The following is a 14,441-nucleotide window of genomic DNA, read 5'->3' as shown; positions in this document are numbered from 1 at the left end:
TCTTTAGTGTGGATATGGAATAATAGGACATGTTAAAGATTAGGAATATTAGGCCATCCACGCCCTCTGTTGCGGCGCAATACCAATGTAGCCATGGTAGAAAAGTAGGACAACAATGGGGCCAGAAAAAAGAAAAAAAAGATAGAAAATAGGTGTGGAAGCTAGTAAATGTGGCCATGGAATTAATTTTAGGGAAGGTGTACGGCCAAATTAAGCTGTATAATTTGGCTTGCTTTGCCAAATTTGCCCAACATTATATCAGCAACAATATTACTCATAGTTGGTGATGTTAAAAAGAGTTACCGAAGGCAACGAATTGCTTATATTATGACCATATCGATCATGATTATCTACAATCTATTCGGGTCTCAATGGAATCATGCTGGCACAACTAGTTAAAGGGATTAACTTAGTGATCAGACTCCTAGCCAAGCTTAGATATTAAATTAAATCAAGATCAATTTTGATCTAGTATCATCGAACTCGGTAATTTATAACATGACGAAAACATTATTTATTTTTTAAAAATAATGTTGATTTAAAAAAATCTTTAAGTATTACAATTTTAAATTGATCGGATTAAGCCGTATAACTCGTATTTCTCGAAATGAGGCGTAATGGGTTCAACAATTTCGATATATATATATAGTTCTTAATTTGATGGTGTTATTATAGTCGATGGTATTATTCTTAATTTGAGAAAAACCTAATTATGTACTCTACGAAGTTACTTGGAAGAGTAAACAGATCAAGTCTTTGAAGTGCTAACCAGTAAAGCAGGAACCTCTTTTTAAGCAAAAGAAAATGGCAAGGGTCCCTCACGTTTGAATTAAGAACTGTCTTAGCTGTCTCAAGCTTGTCGTTCCTGGCTCGTGCACCACTGCTAATAATGCTATATATATAAGGATAGTTTTTTCACGAGAGATTAATCATTTAAAAATTATTACATTGGTTTTTAATTGTATGACAATATTATAATATGAAAAACTTATTTATAAATTATTTTTCATTTATTATAATGGGAATATTACTTTTCTTATATATTTGCAAATTGTGTGTTATCTTATTCTATTAAAATCAATGTAACTAGTCCTTGTTATTTAGTACTACTCTTACTCGATCATATTCGCAATTGAATGAAAGTTACTTTATTTGAAAAAAAATCTCATGTTTAGGTTTTGAGATTTATAAGATAAGATTTCAACATTACCATAAAATTAAAAAATATCAACGATTTTGATGTTTAGAAAAATATCCCATAAGTATTTTATTTGTTAACATAATTTTTATTGATATTTTATTTTTTCTATTCTATCATAATTTTTGTTAGAAATTATCAACGAAAATATTTCATGGTAAAATATTTTTCATCAATGTTTTCTTTGTTATTTGTTATTTTCTAGTACTAAATCATGACATCTTTTATTTATCATAGATTAAATCTTTGAAATGTTAAAAATAAAGGAGATCGGATTATTTTTTCCTTCTATCTTGCCTAAGTGAGGAGGAATAGCAAATCTCACTATTTTAAAATTCAAACAATATTAACAATCCAAAACAGCAATATAATATTATACTAGTTAATATTTAATACCAGTTAATGAAAACGCTGATTTAGGGTGTAATGTTGAAACATGTGCTTGCATTTTCATAATTAATTCAAATTTATTATAAGGTTTTCCTTTATAGAATTTTTTTTCATACTACCATTTGTTTTGAATGCCAATACAAGATTCTGTACACAGATCTTTGAGAATGTTGATATATGCAAATCACAATGTTATTAAAATTGACTTGGCCATGTTGATTAACTCGAGATGTGGGGCTGAGTCCAGGTTTATGATTTACGCGATTAAATCTAAGTAACTTAAAAAATTAACTGCTGATCCAATTAAATCTTGGTTTAATATTTACTTTAAAAAAAACTACATTATTTTAATTTATTCAAATTAACATAGAATCACTTAATCAAGGACTCCAGTCAAACCGGATCTAGTAGCCTAGGCAGAATTCAGTGGCCGAGGTCCCTCGTGGACCAGAGAGATTTCAATTTTCCAATGGCGGGGAATGACTTAAAGTTTGTGGATTCTCTCATGGACCAAGCTTTTTTAAAGTAGAATTGGGTTCTAACATTTAGATTTCAGTAATAATTTATTTTAAAATTCTGAACATCTCTTATGGAGCCCTCTTTTGTCCCCTCGTACGTTTATGTTGAATCAGTATTTGTTTAGCTTATTTTCATTTTCTCAACATTTCTAACATTTATGAAATTGTGAGTTCTTCGGGTAACAAATGACTGATTTTCTATGATGATGATGATGATGAATTAAAAAATGTTTATAAGATAATAAAAAGTTTAGCCACCGAAATGTACGAAGCTATAATCAATGCGACTGTCTATTTTCAACCCTTTTCTTTTTTATTTCTTGCTTGGATCGATGGCAATTTGCTTGTTCTCATGTAGTTTTTGCCCACTACCCAAGAGAGACAAGATAATAAGGGGGGGATGTCAAATTATTATGGAATTAAGTGATGTTAACTTGGCCCAATTGGTGCCTGCCATTGCTATCATTTGTTAAAAGACAGTTTTTTTTATTAGGGTTATACCTCATCTATCTCATCCTGTAATTTATTATATAGTCATTCTCACCTATATTTTCTTATATATTTACAAATTGTGTGATAGCTTAATCTATTAAAATCAATGAAAGTTACTTTATTTAGAAATTACTCCAAACTTAGATTTCAATATTTACAAGAAAAGACTTGAAATCATGACATTTATTCATCATAGATCTCAATTTTAAAGTTTAAGCTATTAAATTTATCAAACAAGAAAATTTAATTATTTTTCATTCATTCATGTTCAATTTCACCATTTAAGAACTCAACTAATATTAACAGCACAAAACAACAAGATTATTTTATACTAGCCAATGAAAATGAAAATGTTTATTGAGATTGTAATGCTGAAATATGCGCTTGACATCTTCAAAATCAATTCAAGTTTATTATGATATTTCAAGGTAATCTTTGACATAAAAGGGGTAATTAGCATTACAAAGACGCTTTCGAATGTGACCATCTTTTATGCAGGATAATGAAAACTCTATTTAAATTGTAATGTTGAAAGACGTTCTTAACGCATTAAAATCAATTCAAATTTGCTATATGGTTTTTCTTTTTGAGAGGGTTTTTTATACTACAATTGTAAGTTCTAACGTTTATGAAAAAAATGTAAGATGAATCTCTATACTGCATTCATGTCCAAACTGAATAGTGCACACCCTGCGCGAAGCTTGAAGCTCAGGACTCTCCTTATGCCATGTCGCGTGGGTGTGACAAGCAACTACTCATGTGGGAACCTCGAAAGGAATGGAGCAAAGAAGTATGTGGTGTGCGATAAGCCAGAGAATGACTGGCATGAACTCTATTAGGAACATTCAGAGGAAAAAATCATATTAAGAAGAAGAAAACTAGCAGCTTGCTTGATTTCATCTCTTTTCTTCTTCTTGTCGTGAGCAGCTTGATTACGTAATTGAAGAAAAACCAACTACACCACGACACCCTGAAGACACCATCATATCTTATTCTATATATATATATATCTTTTAATAACGAAATGACTCATTGTTCTTTTTACAATTAAACTTGCAGAAAATTGTTAGTTAGCAGATAATAAGCAAGTCTGAATTATTATTATTATTATTATATCATCATCATTATTATTAATCTAGGTTAGCTCCCAACAAGAACAAGGTCTGATGAGTATACTTCACAATTATGAACCACTAGACTGATACTATTCGAGACTGAATTTCTTTAGGACAAAATTAATCGATACTTTTAGCTTAATCAATAATCATCGAAACAGCATTTGAGGTCGTGACTTCACCTAGCAGAAAAAGATACTTGTTTTTTTTTTTCCCATCTATATATTTAGATTAAATTTTTTTTTGTGTATGTTTGTCACTTTTATAAAGTTTTATTTATTTATTAGACTTGTAGATCATTCAATGGATTCAAGAATTAATTATAATATATATATAAGTTGTCACAGACACCCCAAATTAAAATAATAATAATAATAATAATCAAATCATAATTTAAAAATTACTAAAAATCTAGATAGTATTTTTATTGTGCACAAGGGACTGCTTGTCCTCTTATATTTTACCATGGATCTAGTATTCAAAAATTCAATTTGTTTTCAAGTTTGTCCTCAATTGTATTTTTGCAATTACATCATTTTTAAATCAAATTTAAGAGAAATTAAATTAAATTTATTGATTAAAAATAAAATTAAAAAATAAAAAATCAAAGTAGAAAAGATATCACAAATAAGTAATAGTTTTAAAGTTCACACAAAAAATATAATTTAGTCCTTATACTTTAAAAATTATACATATTCAATCCCTTAATATTTTTTCAATTCAATTTTGATATAAAATTTATTTTTGTTATTTTTTAGTTCCAAATTTAAAAGAACAAAGAAAAATGTCATTGAATTTAAGCGGAGAAGATAAAAAATATCATTGCCAATTTCAATCATCAAAACTATTGATCTTTGTGTCATATTGTTTTTTTTTCATGATAAAAGTTCATATTATATGAATTTTTTTTAACCTTGAAAGAGCCTAAAAAAATAGATATGAGTTCAAGAAGATTTTTTATTTTAGATTGATTTCGAGTTTTGGGATGATTTTTTAGATTTATTAAGGTCTTAAATAAGTTTATCAAAGTTTTTAGAGTATTTTGGATAAAAAAAACTTCACCCATGATTTTCCAACCACCTGGATAAAATCAGATAACACGTTGTTTGCCTCAATAAATGACACCTCATCTTATTTATATTCTTTTAAAAAAATTTAGGTGGACAACATATTATTTGCTCTAACTATGATAAATAAAATAAGAGCCCATGCACACAAGCCCTAATGAAATTGGTTAGTCAAGCTGGCTTGACTTTTTTTTCCTTTCAAATTAGTGTTTTTTTTAAATTAATATTTTTATATATGTTTTTTAAATTATTTTTTATTTATATTTAAATTAACATCCCTTCTCTATTTTATTTTATTTATACAACCTCTTTTAAATGACAATTATTTTTTAGTTATTTTGTATGTATTTAATTTTTGAAGAGATTATTCTAATTCATCTATAATTTTTTTTATTTTATATCAATAAAAAATATTTTTTTGGATAATATTTTATAACCTTAATATTTTTTCTTTATATTTTATTCAATTAATTTCATATATATATATATATATATATATTTGTATCTATTATCATTTGTTTGAATGAAAATTTGATTTTAATAAAAAAGTCATTCAAATCAACCAAGTGAAAGAGTCATGTTGCAATGTTATATATCGTAATCTATATATGTTTATCAATTTTTTATTTTTGTCTTTATTTATAGTTAATGAATTTTTTTCATTTTTTAATATACATGGTTCTTGATTTATTTAATTATATATATGCATAAATTTTTTTTATTTACACTTATAATTTTTTATGTACAAATAGACGTTAGAAAAGCCTACACGTAAATTTTTTAATAGTAAAAAAAAATATAACTCATGATGTAGCGTTGATCAAATAGCTACTATTACTAATAACATTATATAGGTGATCTGTGCAACGCCATGAGTTATATTATTTTACTGAGCGAGAAAAAAAAAAACATTCAGCTTACTAGTCAATTTTGAAATCTCCTTACTAAACTTGAGTTTTAAATGAAATCATTTGAGAGGTGCCTTGAATTGATACATTCAACTTAGCAGGTCCAAATACAACTTACATGACCAACATAGACATGGTTCAAAGGCAATTGTACTAGATCCACTAAGTTTAACAACTATGTTCTTTCTAAAACTGTTTTTGCTTAATTCAACAAAAAAAAAATATCCACTAATAAAATTGACTAAATATTTTGGTTAAAAAAATAGGTAGGGGGTTGACCTAGGTTGATCTAGTCAACCTGGCAAAACCCGCTCAGTAACCTATTCATAATTTTTTTTTCTTGTTAAAATGAATTTGTTTTGATATATTTTTTTTTAAAAAATTAGATAATCATCGAGAGTATAATGAAAAGGCCATAACGCCAATAGCCAAAGCGAAATACAAGGATATGAAAAAAAGAAAAAAGAAAAAAAAAGACTTGGAAAAAAAAAGAAAAAAAATTTTGTTCCTCAACAACAAAATACCCTAAATAATACTACTGAAAATTAGTCTTCAAGTTGATCTTTGGGATTTGCCTTGCATCATTTTAGGCCATTATAGAAGCAGCGAGTCTAGTGTGCTCGATAAACAACATTGGATACCCTTACCAATCCAAAACTTTCATCAAAACTTTCATCAAAACACTCCTATAAAAGTTACAGTGTATAAAAAGGTGTTATGAAGTTTCCAAATCTGAGCTGTAAAAGAGACACGAAGTTTGTGTGGCAGGCAAAACATTCTCGCGATGGAGAAAAGTTCTTGTACTAACTTTGTCCTGGATTGCCAATCAAAGATATACCTGAACTTTCAAAATGATCCCTTTAATCCAAATATTGGCTTCAAAAACTCTATCATCCGTAGATGAGGTATTATCAATCAGGGTGCAACAAGACTTAACTGAGAAGCTTCCATCAGAATTACATGGTTATATAAGTTTGTCATCTTTTCCTTGCTGAATTATCATTTGCTTCAACATTCAGAGCAAATGATGATATTGCTACTCTTTATAAGATAAGAGGTTACTGCGCCAAACCAAATTTCATCGCCAATGATCATTTACCCATTGACCCATCTCATTAACCACATCATTCTGAATTGTAGAAATTTGGTAAAGCCTAAGGAAAATGCTACCCAAAGCACTTGATCATATCCACATATCAGACCAAAAAAGAATGGAGGATCCATCTCCAATCATGAATTTAATGTTTTCACGCAATACTAAGCCGATAACACTGTTTGAATTCAAGATTGACAAAACATCTTTCCAAAATAGGAAAATATGACCATGCAATTTGGGATTTCATTCTCAAAAGTTGGGGAGTAAAAATGGGTTGTTACCTATTTTCATAAAGCATGGTCTGGTGAGCTTAGCCTCTATATTCATTTGAAAAGCATGGATATATTTTTAGACATTAAAGAACACAACCCAAGGCCTTCTTTTTTTCTAGCTTTCACCATAATATGCCACTACACCTTGCAAATTTTCTTCTGCTTCGCTACTCCAGGCCACAAGAATCTTCATTGAATAGAAGTTAGTTTATTACAAACACCCTTCGGCATAAAAAAAGAAAGATATATAATAGACTGACAAAGAACTCAAGACACTTTTGATTAAGCAAGTACACCCTCTCTAAATAATAAATAAAAAATTATTTAGTGAACTTGGATTAACCTTCCTAGCTCAGGGCCGTAGCTTTGCCTCGATTTGACCCTTTAGCTAGGTCTAATAGTTGTTTTGGAAAAGTCAAAAGGAAAAAAAATATATTAAAGGAGGCTTGAGTGTGGATCTTAAGTGAACTGGCCTATAGCAGGTCCACATGCCTACTCATAGCTTTTTTTTATTTAAAAGCAAATAATATACTATTTGTCATTTAAAAAAAATAATACAAGCAATGCATTGCCTACTTTTCTAGAATCAAGCCACCATAGGCGGCCAGATTCATAGTAGCTCATGTAGGTTTAAAAACCTATTTTAAGCATATTGTTTTTAATTAAAAACATCTAGAAAAACACTATTGGACTTCAATAAACACATTCATTCTCTTAAATTAACATTTAATTGATTTAAAAATAAAAATTCAACCCAAACCAAAATTAAATTCTTACTCCTAATTTATTTTTTTCAAAAAAAAAAGAGTCTAAATAGAATTATCCTCATAAAATGAAACCGTTGAAATCAATAATGATAAGTTTTATAGCTAAAAAGTGGATGTTTATCAACTTTTTCATTCTACCTAATCTTTCTCTCCTCTCAAACACATGGACTATAATGCAAGAAAAATAAATTTGTGGATTATCGTTCAATTTCCAAGCTCAAGGGACAAAAAAGATTTTTATCAAAACCCAAAGAGTGAATTTGTGGAAAAGGCAACAACACAAAAATTGGTTTTTTTAAAATTTGTTTAATGAGACAATTTCAGTCCTTTCATTTCTAATTATTTACAAACAATAAAATCAGATTATTTTATATTAAATTGGGCACCAAGAAAATTGAGAGATTTTTTAAATTAAGTTAACTATATAAAAATAAAACGAAACAAACCATCATTCTTAAATCTCAATCACCAAAACATTGTAGACCAGAACAAACCATCATTTCTAAACCTCAATCACCACAATATTATAGAATCCAATAGATAAAAAAAAAAATTAACGACCAAGGTAAAAAAAAAGGACTAGAGTTGACACTTTTTTTTATAAAAAAAAAGTTTGCTATTGTTCATTGCTTTCAATTTCAGTCATTCACAACCATATTAATTTTTTTTTAATGAAATTGAGTATCAGCCCAATGCAGAGATGATTTAAAAAAATCACGATAATTAGATAATTGTATAAAGACAAATTAAAATAAATAATCATGATAAAATCAATCAACACAACACACAACATGAAATGATAAAATTAAAGGGGCAGTTCTGTACAGCTGAGGGGAAAAAAAAAAACTGAACCATATCAAGTTCAAAGACGAGACGAAGCAACACGAGATGGCAGAGCCTGACGTCCTTGCATTTCTGTATTGGCATTTACTTGGGCAGTATTCTTGGTAGGGAAGGTCTCCGAGACCACAAAATTTCGTGCCAAATCCCTTAACTGGAATTTCTGAATTTTTCCTGTTGAAGTCTTGGGTAATTCAGGGATGAACTCCACTTTCTTCGGAACCATATAACGGGGAAGCTTTTTCCTGCAATAAGCAATAATATCAGCTTCTTTGAGATCATTAGATTTTCCATCTGAGTTCTTTTTAATGGCAAGAAAAGCACAAGGACTTTCTCCCCAAACTGGGTGTGGCATGGCCACCACAGCTGCCTCTAGGACTCTTGGATGGCTGTAAAGAACTGACTCTAATTCTACACTGCTGATGTTTTCACCACCAGATATAATCACATCTTTTGATCTGTCCTTTATTTCCAAGTATCCATCCGGATGTATAACCCCAATATCGCCTGTAGCGAACCATCCATTCTTGAATGCTTTCGCGGTGGCCTTCGGGTCCTTGAAATACCCTTTCATGACAGTGCTTCCCTTCAGAACGATCTCCCCCATTGTTTTACCGTCCCAAGGCACGCCAATCATTGTATTCAAATCTTTGACATCCATATGAGCCAGAGCTGCTGTGTTAATCCCTTGTCTAGCCATGATTTTTGACTGATCTTGGCTTGGAAGATTGTTCCACTTGGCCTGCCACTCACACACAAGGGCTGGTCCAACCTCTGTAAGGCCATAGGAATGAGTGACATAGAATCCTAATGGCTTCATCTTTTCAAGTAGGGAGGCCGGTGGTGGTGCCCCACCGACAAGTATTTGGACAGGAGAAGTGATTTCTCTACGTTCTTCTGGTTTTGCCTCAAGGAGGATGTTGAAAACAATCGGTGCACAACACATGTGAGTCACCCTGTGCTGAGCGATGTTCCTATACATGTCTTTAGCAGTGGTATTGCGTAAGCAAACGTTTGTTCCACCCCGTGCCGCAATGCCCCACGCAAAGGTCCAGCCATTACAGTGGAACATAGGAAGAGACCACATATACACAGGTTCACTTGCCATTTCCCAGGCAATAATTACACCAAGGGAGCCAAGGAAGACACCTCTGTGGCTATAGACAACCCCCTTTGGCTCTGATGTTGTTCCAGAAGTGTAGTTCAAGGCTATGGGATCCCATTCATCTTGGACCTCACAAGGGATGTGCCCTGGATTGCCCATGCAGACAAGTTGTTCATACTCCCATTCACCGAAAATGGCACCAGTCGGTGACTCGATGTCATCAATGAGAACGACTGATGGCAGAACTAATTTGGATGAAATAGATTCACTTGCCATCAGAATTTGGAGGGCCTGACGTGCCAGCTGCACAAATTGGTAGTCGACAAAGAAGACCTTTGCTTCTGAGTGGCGTAGAATGGTGGCTACGTGATTAGGATTTAGCCTGGTGTTGATGGCGTTGACGACACCCCCTGCCATGGGCACTGCGAAGTGCATCTCATACAGAGCTGGAATGTTGGGAGCCAACACCGAAACCTGTTAATAAGATAATAAAAAAATATGCTAGTTCGAGAATATCCTGACCGTCAAAATAAAAATAAAAATAAAACAGACACAACATAAACTATATCGAAAAACATACAACATCGTTTTTAGAAATATCGAAGGAACGGAGAGAATCAGCAAGGCAAAGACAACGCTCATATGTTTGCTGCCATGTGAAATGGATTCCCTCGTACACAACAGAGTGGCGATTGCCATAAACTTTGGCAGCTCTCTTCAAGAAATTTATGGGGGTGAGAGGAACATAATTTGCATCACATTTTGGAAGCTGATCCATTGAAGGAAGTAACAGAAGCTAGCTAGGCTTGTGTAGAAAGAAAGAGATAGTATTGTTGGTGGGTGGCATTAAGGTGGTCTTGGATAATTGAGGGTATAAATATGGAATTAGGATCACAGGTTGAAAGGTTAGGACCAACTAATCACATATAAATTATTTGATAAAATAATATCTAATCAGCCATAATTGGATTAAGGAAATTATATGTTTTAATCATACTGTACATAATCACCTTGATGCCACCCACCTCCCTATTTACCTTCTAGCTGGAACCACCAAATTGCAAAAAGCTCTCTATTAGCCGACTGTGTACATGATACCAAGAGTACTTCTGAATGAAAATACTATTTTTGAATTTTTCACTATTTTTAGTGTTATTTTCAGATTTTTACTTATTTTTCATATATATATATATATAAACAATTGATGTGTTATTTTTCAAGGACTTCTTACGAGCCATTGATTTTATAAAATGCATCAAAGTTTTCCCTTATAATTTAAGATTGCAACCTTAGAACATCAGAGAACATAGTTAAGATTTTTGACACACTAACTACTAACAGTGAAGAAGATGTTGACATTGTTTCATCCCGTACAGTTACTTGTGAATTAAAAAGAAAAGGAAGAAAAATTAAATATCAATTTAGACAAATTAGTATGGCCTGCAGCTCTGCCACTGCCCCTTGAATATTGTTCTAGCCCATTTCGGTTATCTTGCAGTGCTGGGCTTTTCTCCTTTCATGGCCCCTGCGTCCATGAAATTATTCTTCGAAAGTCTGCTCTGAGCTTTTCACCGCCACATTCCTCGTCAATAATGATTAGTTCATGGAAGAGACTCATCCTTTTCTATTAATTTCAAGAACCCGAATTTAAAATGAAAAATGATACGTCTTACCAACCCATGATCAGACAAGACTATCTAAATATATAAATATAATTTGAGATGGTGTGGTTTACCAATAAACAAGCTTGCTTGGAGGTTCAATGGGTAGTCTAGACAACAATCAACAAGCTAACACTTGATAAAATTGATTTTCTTTTTTAAATTTGCCTCGAATCGAAATATTTTTCAAATTACCTAACTGGGAAGGATCCATATATAGTAACAGAGACTCCAATCCCATCTTTGTCCGTTATTGGATCACACTCAAAGAATGAACAAATTCATTTAAAGTTTTAAAACAAATGGAAATGTCCAATCCTATATTATTGTTATAAATTTGTACATGAAATAATAGGGTCAAAACCCAGGTTTACTTGTTTGGTCAACCCCTGAAAAATCCAATAAAACATTAATGATTTTTTCCCTTTTTAATTTTTTTTTGTTAAAAATAATGTATTTTAACTTTTTATAAAATAAAAAATCTAAGATTTGTTCTGAGTTAATCCTCTAGTTTGGTACTTTAAAAACTATGTTTATAACTAGTATGAAAGTTTCGCTGCTTTTCTGTTAGTGGTATTTTTTTTAATAATATAACAAAGTTAATCTCTTTTCTTAATAAAAAAAAGAGAAGAAGATGCTACTCGATATTTTCCTTTAAAAGATCCTGCCTATACATTTAACCTTTTAAATGATGGAAAGTACATATCCTCCCCTTAATATTTTGTGAGTACACGTAACCTTTCTAGTGCTGGAAAGTTTCCCACCCCATCAAAATTTGATGCATATTTCTTGCTTTCAAAAAATTCAAGTCTGATCCCTCTAATCCCTAATTAAAAGATATTGCTTAAGATGGTTGATCAAGTCTATAACGACGTCTCTGCCACCTCAAAGAGAATAATTTTTTCTTTCATAAGCTTGAGTTTAAAATTAAATAGTATGAAACTTACCGTATTATGATCTAGTTGACTTGGCTGATTTAAAGAAAACCTAGCCAATCTTTAAAAAAAACTGAAAATAAAATTAAAAAACAAGAAAAATAACAAGAAAAAATATTTTGATCTAACTCTTTATTTAGCTCGGGTTTAAAATCAAATAATGTGAAAAATATATTTACGTGATTCAATTGATTAAACAAGTTTAAAGGCAACCATATAACTATTAAAAAAAATCTAAAAATAAAATTGAAAAGAAAAGAAAAAAATTGAAAGATAAAAAAAAAAGAATAGAAAAAACAAAAAACTAAATTGAAGGAAAAAAACGAGAAGCTTTATTTTTATACATAAAAAAGCTCCAAAAAGAGGGCCTTTTGTTTAATTAAAAAACTATTATTATTTAAAAAAAGCTAAATAAACAAAAAAAACAAAAAGAAGGGATGCAAATTAGAATATAAATACATAAATTATTTTAACAAATAATTAAAAAAAAAAAAGAGAGTAAAGAATGAGGGCATGTGATGTGGGCTTGGTATGTGGCCCACCAAGAAAGGGACCATGTGAGGGCCTTCATTTTTTAAAAATTTAATGCCTTTTTCGACAAAATAAAATGACAACGAATCGTTTGTCTTGACAAACAATGTATCATCTATCATTCCTCATAATACGATTACTATAGTAGTCAAAATACGCATTTACAAATTATTTTTTACTTTAAACATCTAGAAAACATTATTGGAATCTTAATAAACCAATCAATAGCCTCTAAAAACATAAAAAAAAAAAAACCATCCCAAAATCCATATCAAGCCGAAACAAAAAAATCTTCCACAGCTCATACCTATTTTTAGATACTTTCAAGGTAAAAAAAATATAATCTTAACTTTCCTCATCATATGAGATCATTTGATAAAAATCCTCTCTTTACATTGTAATTCGGTGACTCTCTCTCTCTCTCTCTCTCCCCTTCCCTCCTTCACTAAAAAAAAGATTGAGAAAAAAGTGAAGTTTAGTATGAAAATTGATTTTTAAAATTTAGAGGGATCGATTACCTATTAGCTAAAAATGATGAGGAACTAAAATGAACTTTTTAAGCAAATCTCAAAATCACCACCTATATTACTTGTTTTTTAATTTTAGTTTTTGTCTTTCAATTCAATCCTTTCACAAAAAAAAAATGCAATTGGATGCAAATTTAGGCTCAAAATGACTTAATTATAGGAAAATTGAGCCTCAAGTTTTTTTAAATAACTATTTCAATCTATAGTATTTTGATGGAGAATATATAGTGGAATGGTGACACGACTTAGTTTTTTCTATTAATATTTTATTTAGTATTGAAAGTAGTTTTCTTTATTATCAAATAAATATTTGGTGTGACAAAGACTTTTAATCATATTCAAAGACAAGGTCGCAAAGATGTCAATCATATATTATTTGACTTTTCACCTCTCAAATGTTTCACCGTGTTATTTAAAGAATTGAAATTTGTGTTCAAAGATATTGGATTCACATTTTAAATCAAAAATATTTTAATTGCACTTTACACAATCATGATAGTAGTTGAATAAGATGGCATGCCCGTGCGATGTTACGGGCTTATAAAATAAATATACTTGATAGTGTTATAATTATGAATCAGTGCTGGATAAATAATAAAAACTAAAGTTATGATGGAGCCAATATTTCATGACAAAAAAAAAATTGTGTTGGTGACCAAAAACTTAGAGACTGAACAAAATAAGTTGTAGTCATCCATAATATTTTGTGAGGAAAGATACAGTACTTTTGCTACATGATTTAGCTTTTCTGTTAATAAAAAAAATTTACAAAACTAAATTCTCTACCAACTCAATATTAAAGAAAAAACAACAAAGATAATTTTGGAAGGAAAAAAACCCATGAGAAAAAACATTATAGTAATTGACAATGCTTTATGAGAAAAACTACAGTACTTTCTCCAATAAAATCAACAAAGATAATTTTTAAAAATCATAAAAAAAAACCATTTAGACAAATACCGTAGCAATTCATAGTGTTTTGTGAGAAAAATTACAACACTTTTGCCATATGATTTAGC

The 14,441-nt window shown here is 30.5% G+C and overlaps 1 protein-coding gene across 1 annotated transcript; it reads right to left on the bottom strand.

Moving 5' to 3' along the window:
- Window positions 1–8,609: 8,609 nt before the first annotated feature.
- Window positions 8,610–10,634, bottom strand: LOC105136931 (butyrate--CoA ligase AAE11, peroxisomal-like). The gene is made up of 2 exons (XM_011042449.1): window positions 10,349–10,634; window positions 8,610–10,242 (listed from the first exon to the last, which is right to left on the bottom strand). The coding sequence occupies exons 1-2, from the start codon at window positions 10,544–10,546 to the stop codon at window positions 8,686–8,688; spliced, it is 1,755 nt and encodes a 584-aa protein (XP_011040751.1). The 5' UTR covers window positions 10,547–10,634; the 3' UTR covers window positions 8,610–8,685.
- Window positions 10,635–14,441: the final 3,807 nt, after the last annotated feature.

This window comes from Populus euphratica, unplaced genomic scaffold (assembly GCF_000495115.2).
Source record: "Populus euphratica unplaced genomic scaffold, PopEup_1.0 scaffold59.1, whole genome shotgun sequence".
Classification (NCBI taxonomy): Eukaryota; Viridiplantae; Streptophyta; class Magnoliopsida; order Malpighiales; family Salicaceae; genus Populus; species Populus euphratica.
Note: the sequence above shows the minus strand (reverse complement) of the source record. Positions and strands in the feature narration are given on the sequence as shown.

What these genes read in the sequence shown, in the direction of transcription:
- LOC105136931 (XM_011042449.1), bottom strand. Translation starts at nt 10,546, where the DNA reads ATGGATCAGCTTCCAAAATGTGATGCAAATTATGTTCCTCTCACCCCC. An exon ending in ATATTTCTAAAAACGATGTT is followed by an intron (nt 10,243 to 10,348) that starts GTATGTTTTTCG and finishes TCTTATTAACAG; the next exon opens with GTTTCGGTGTTGGCTCCCAA.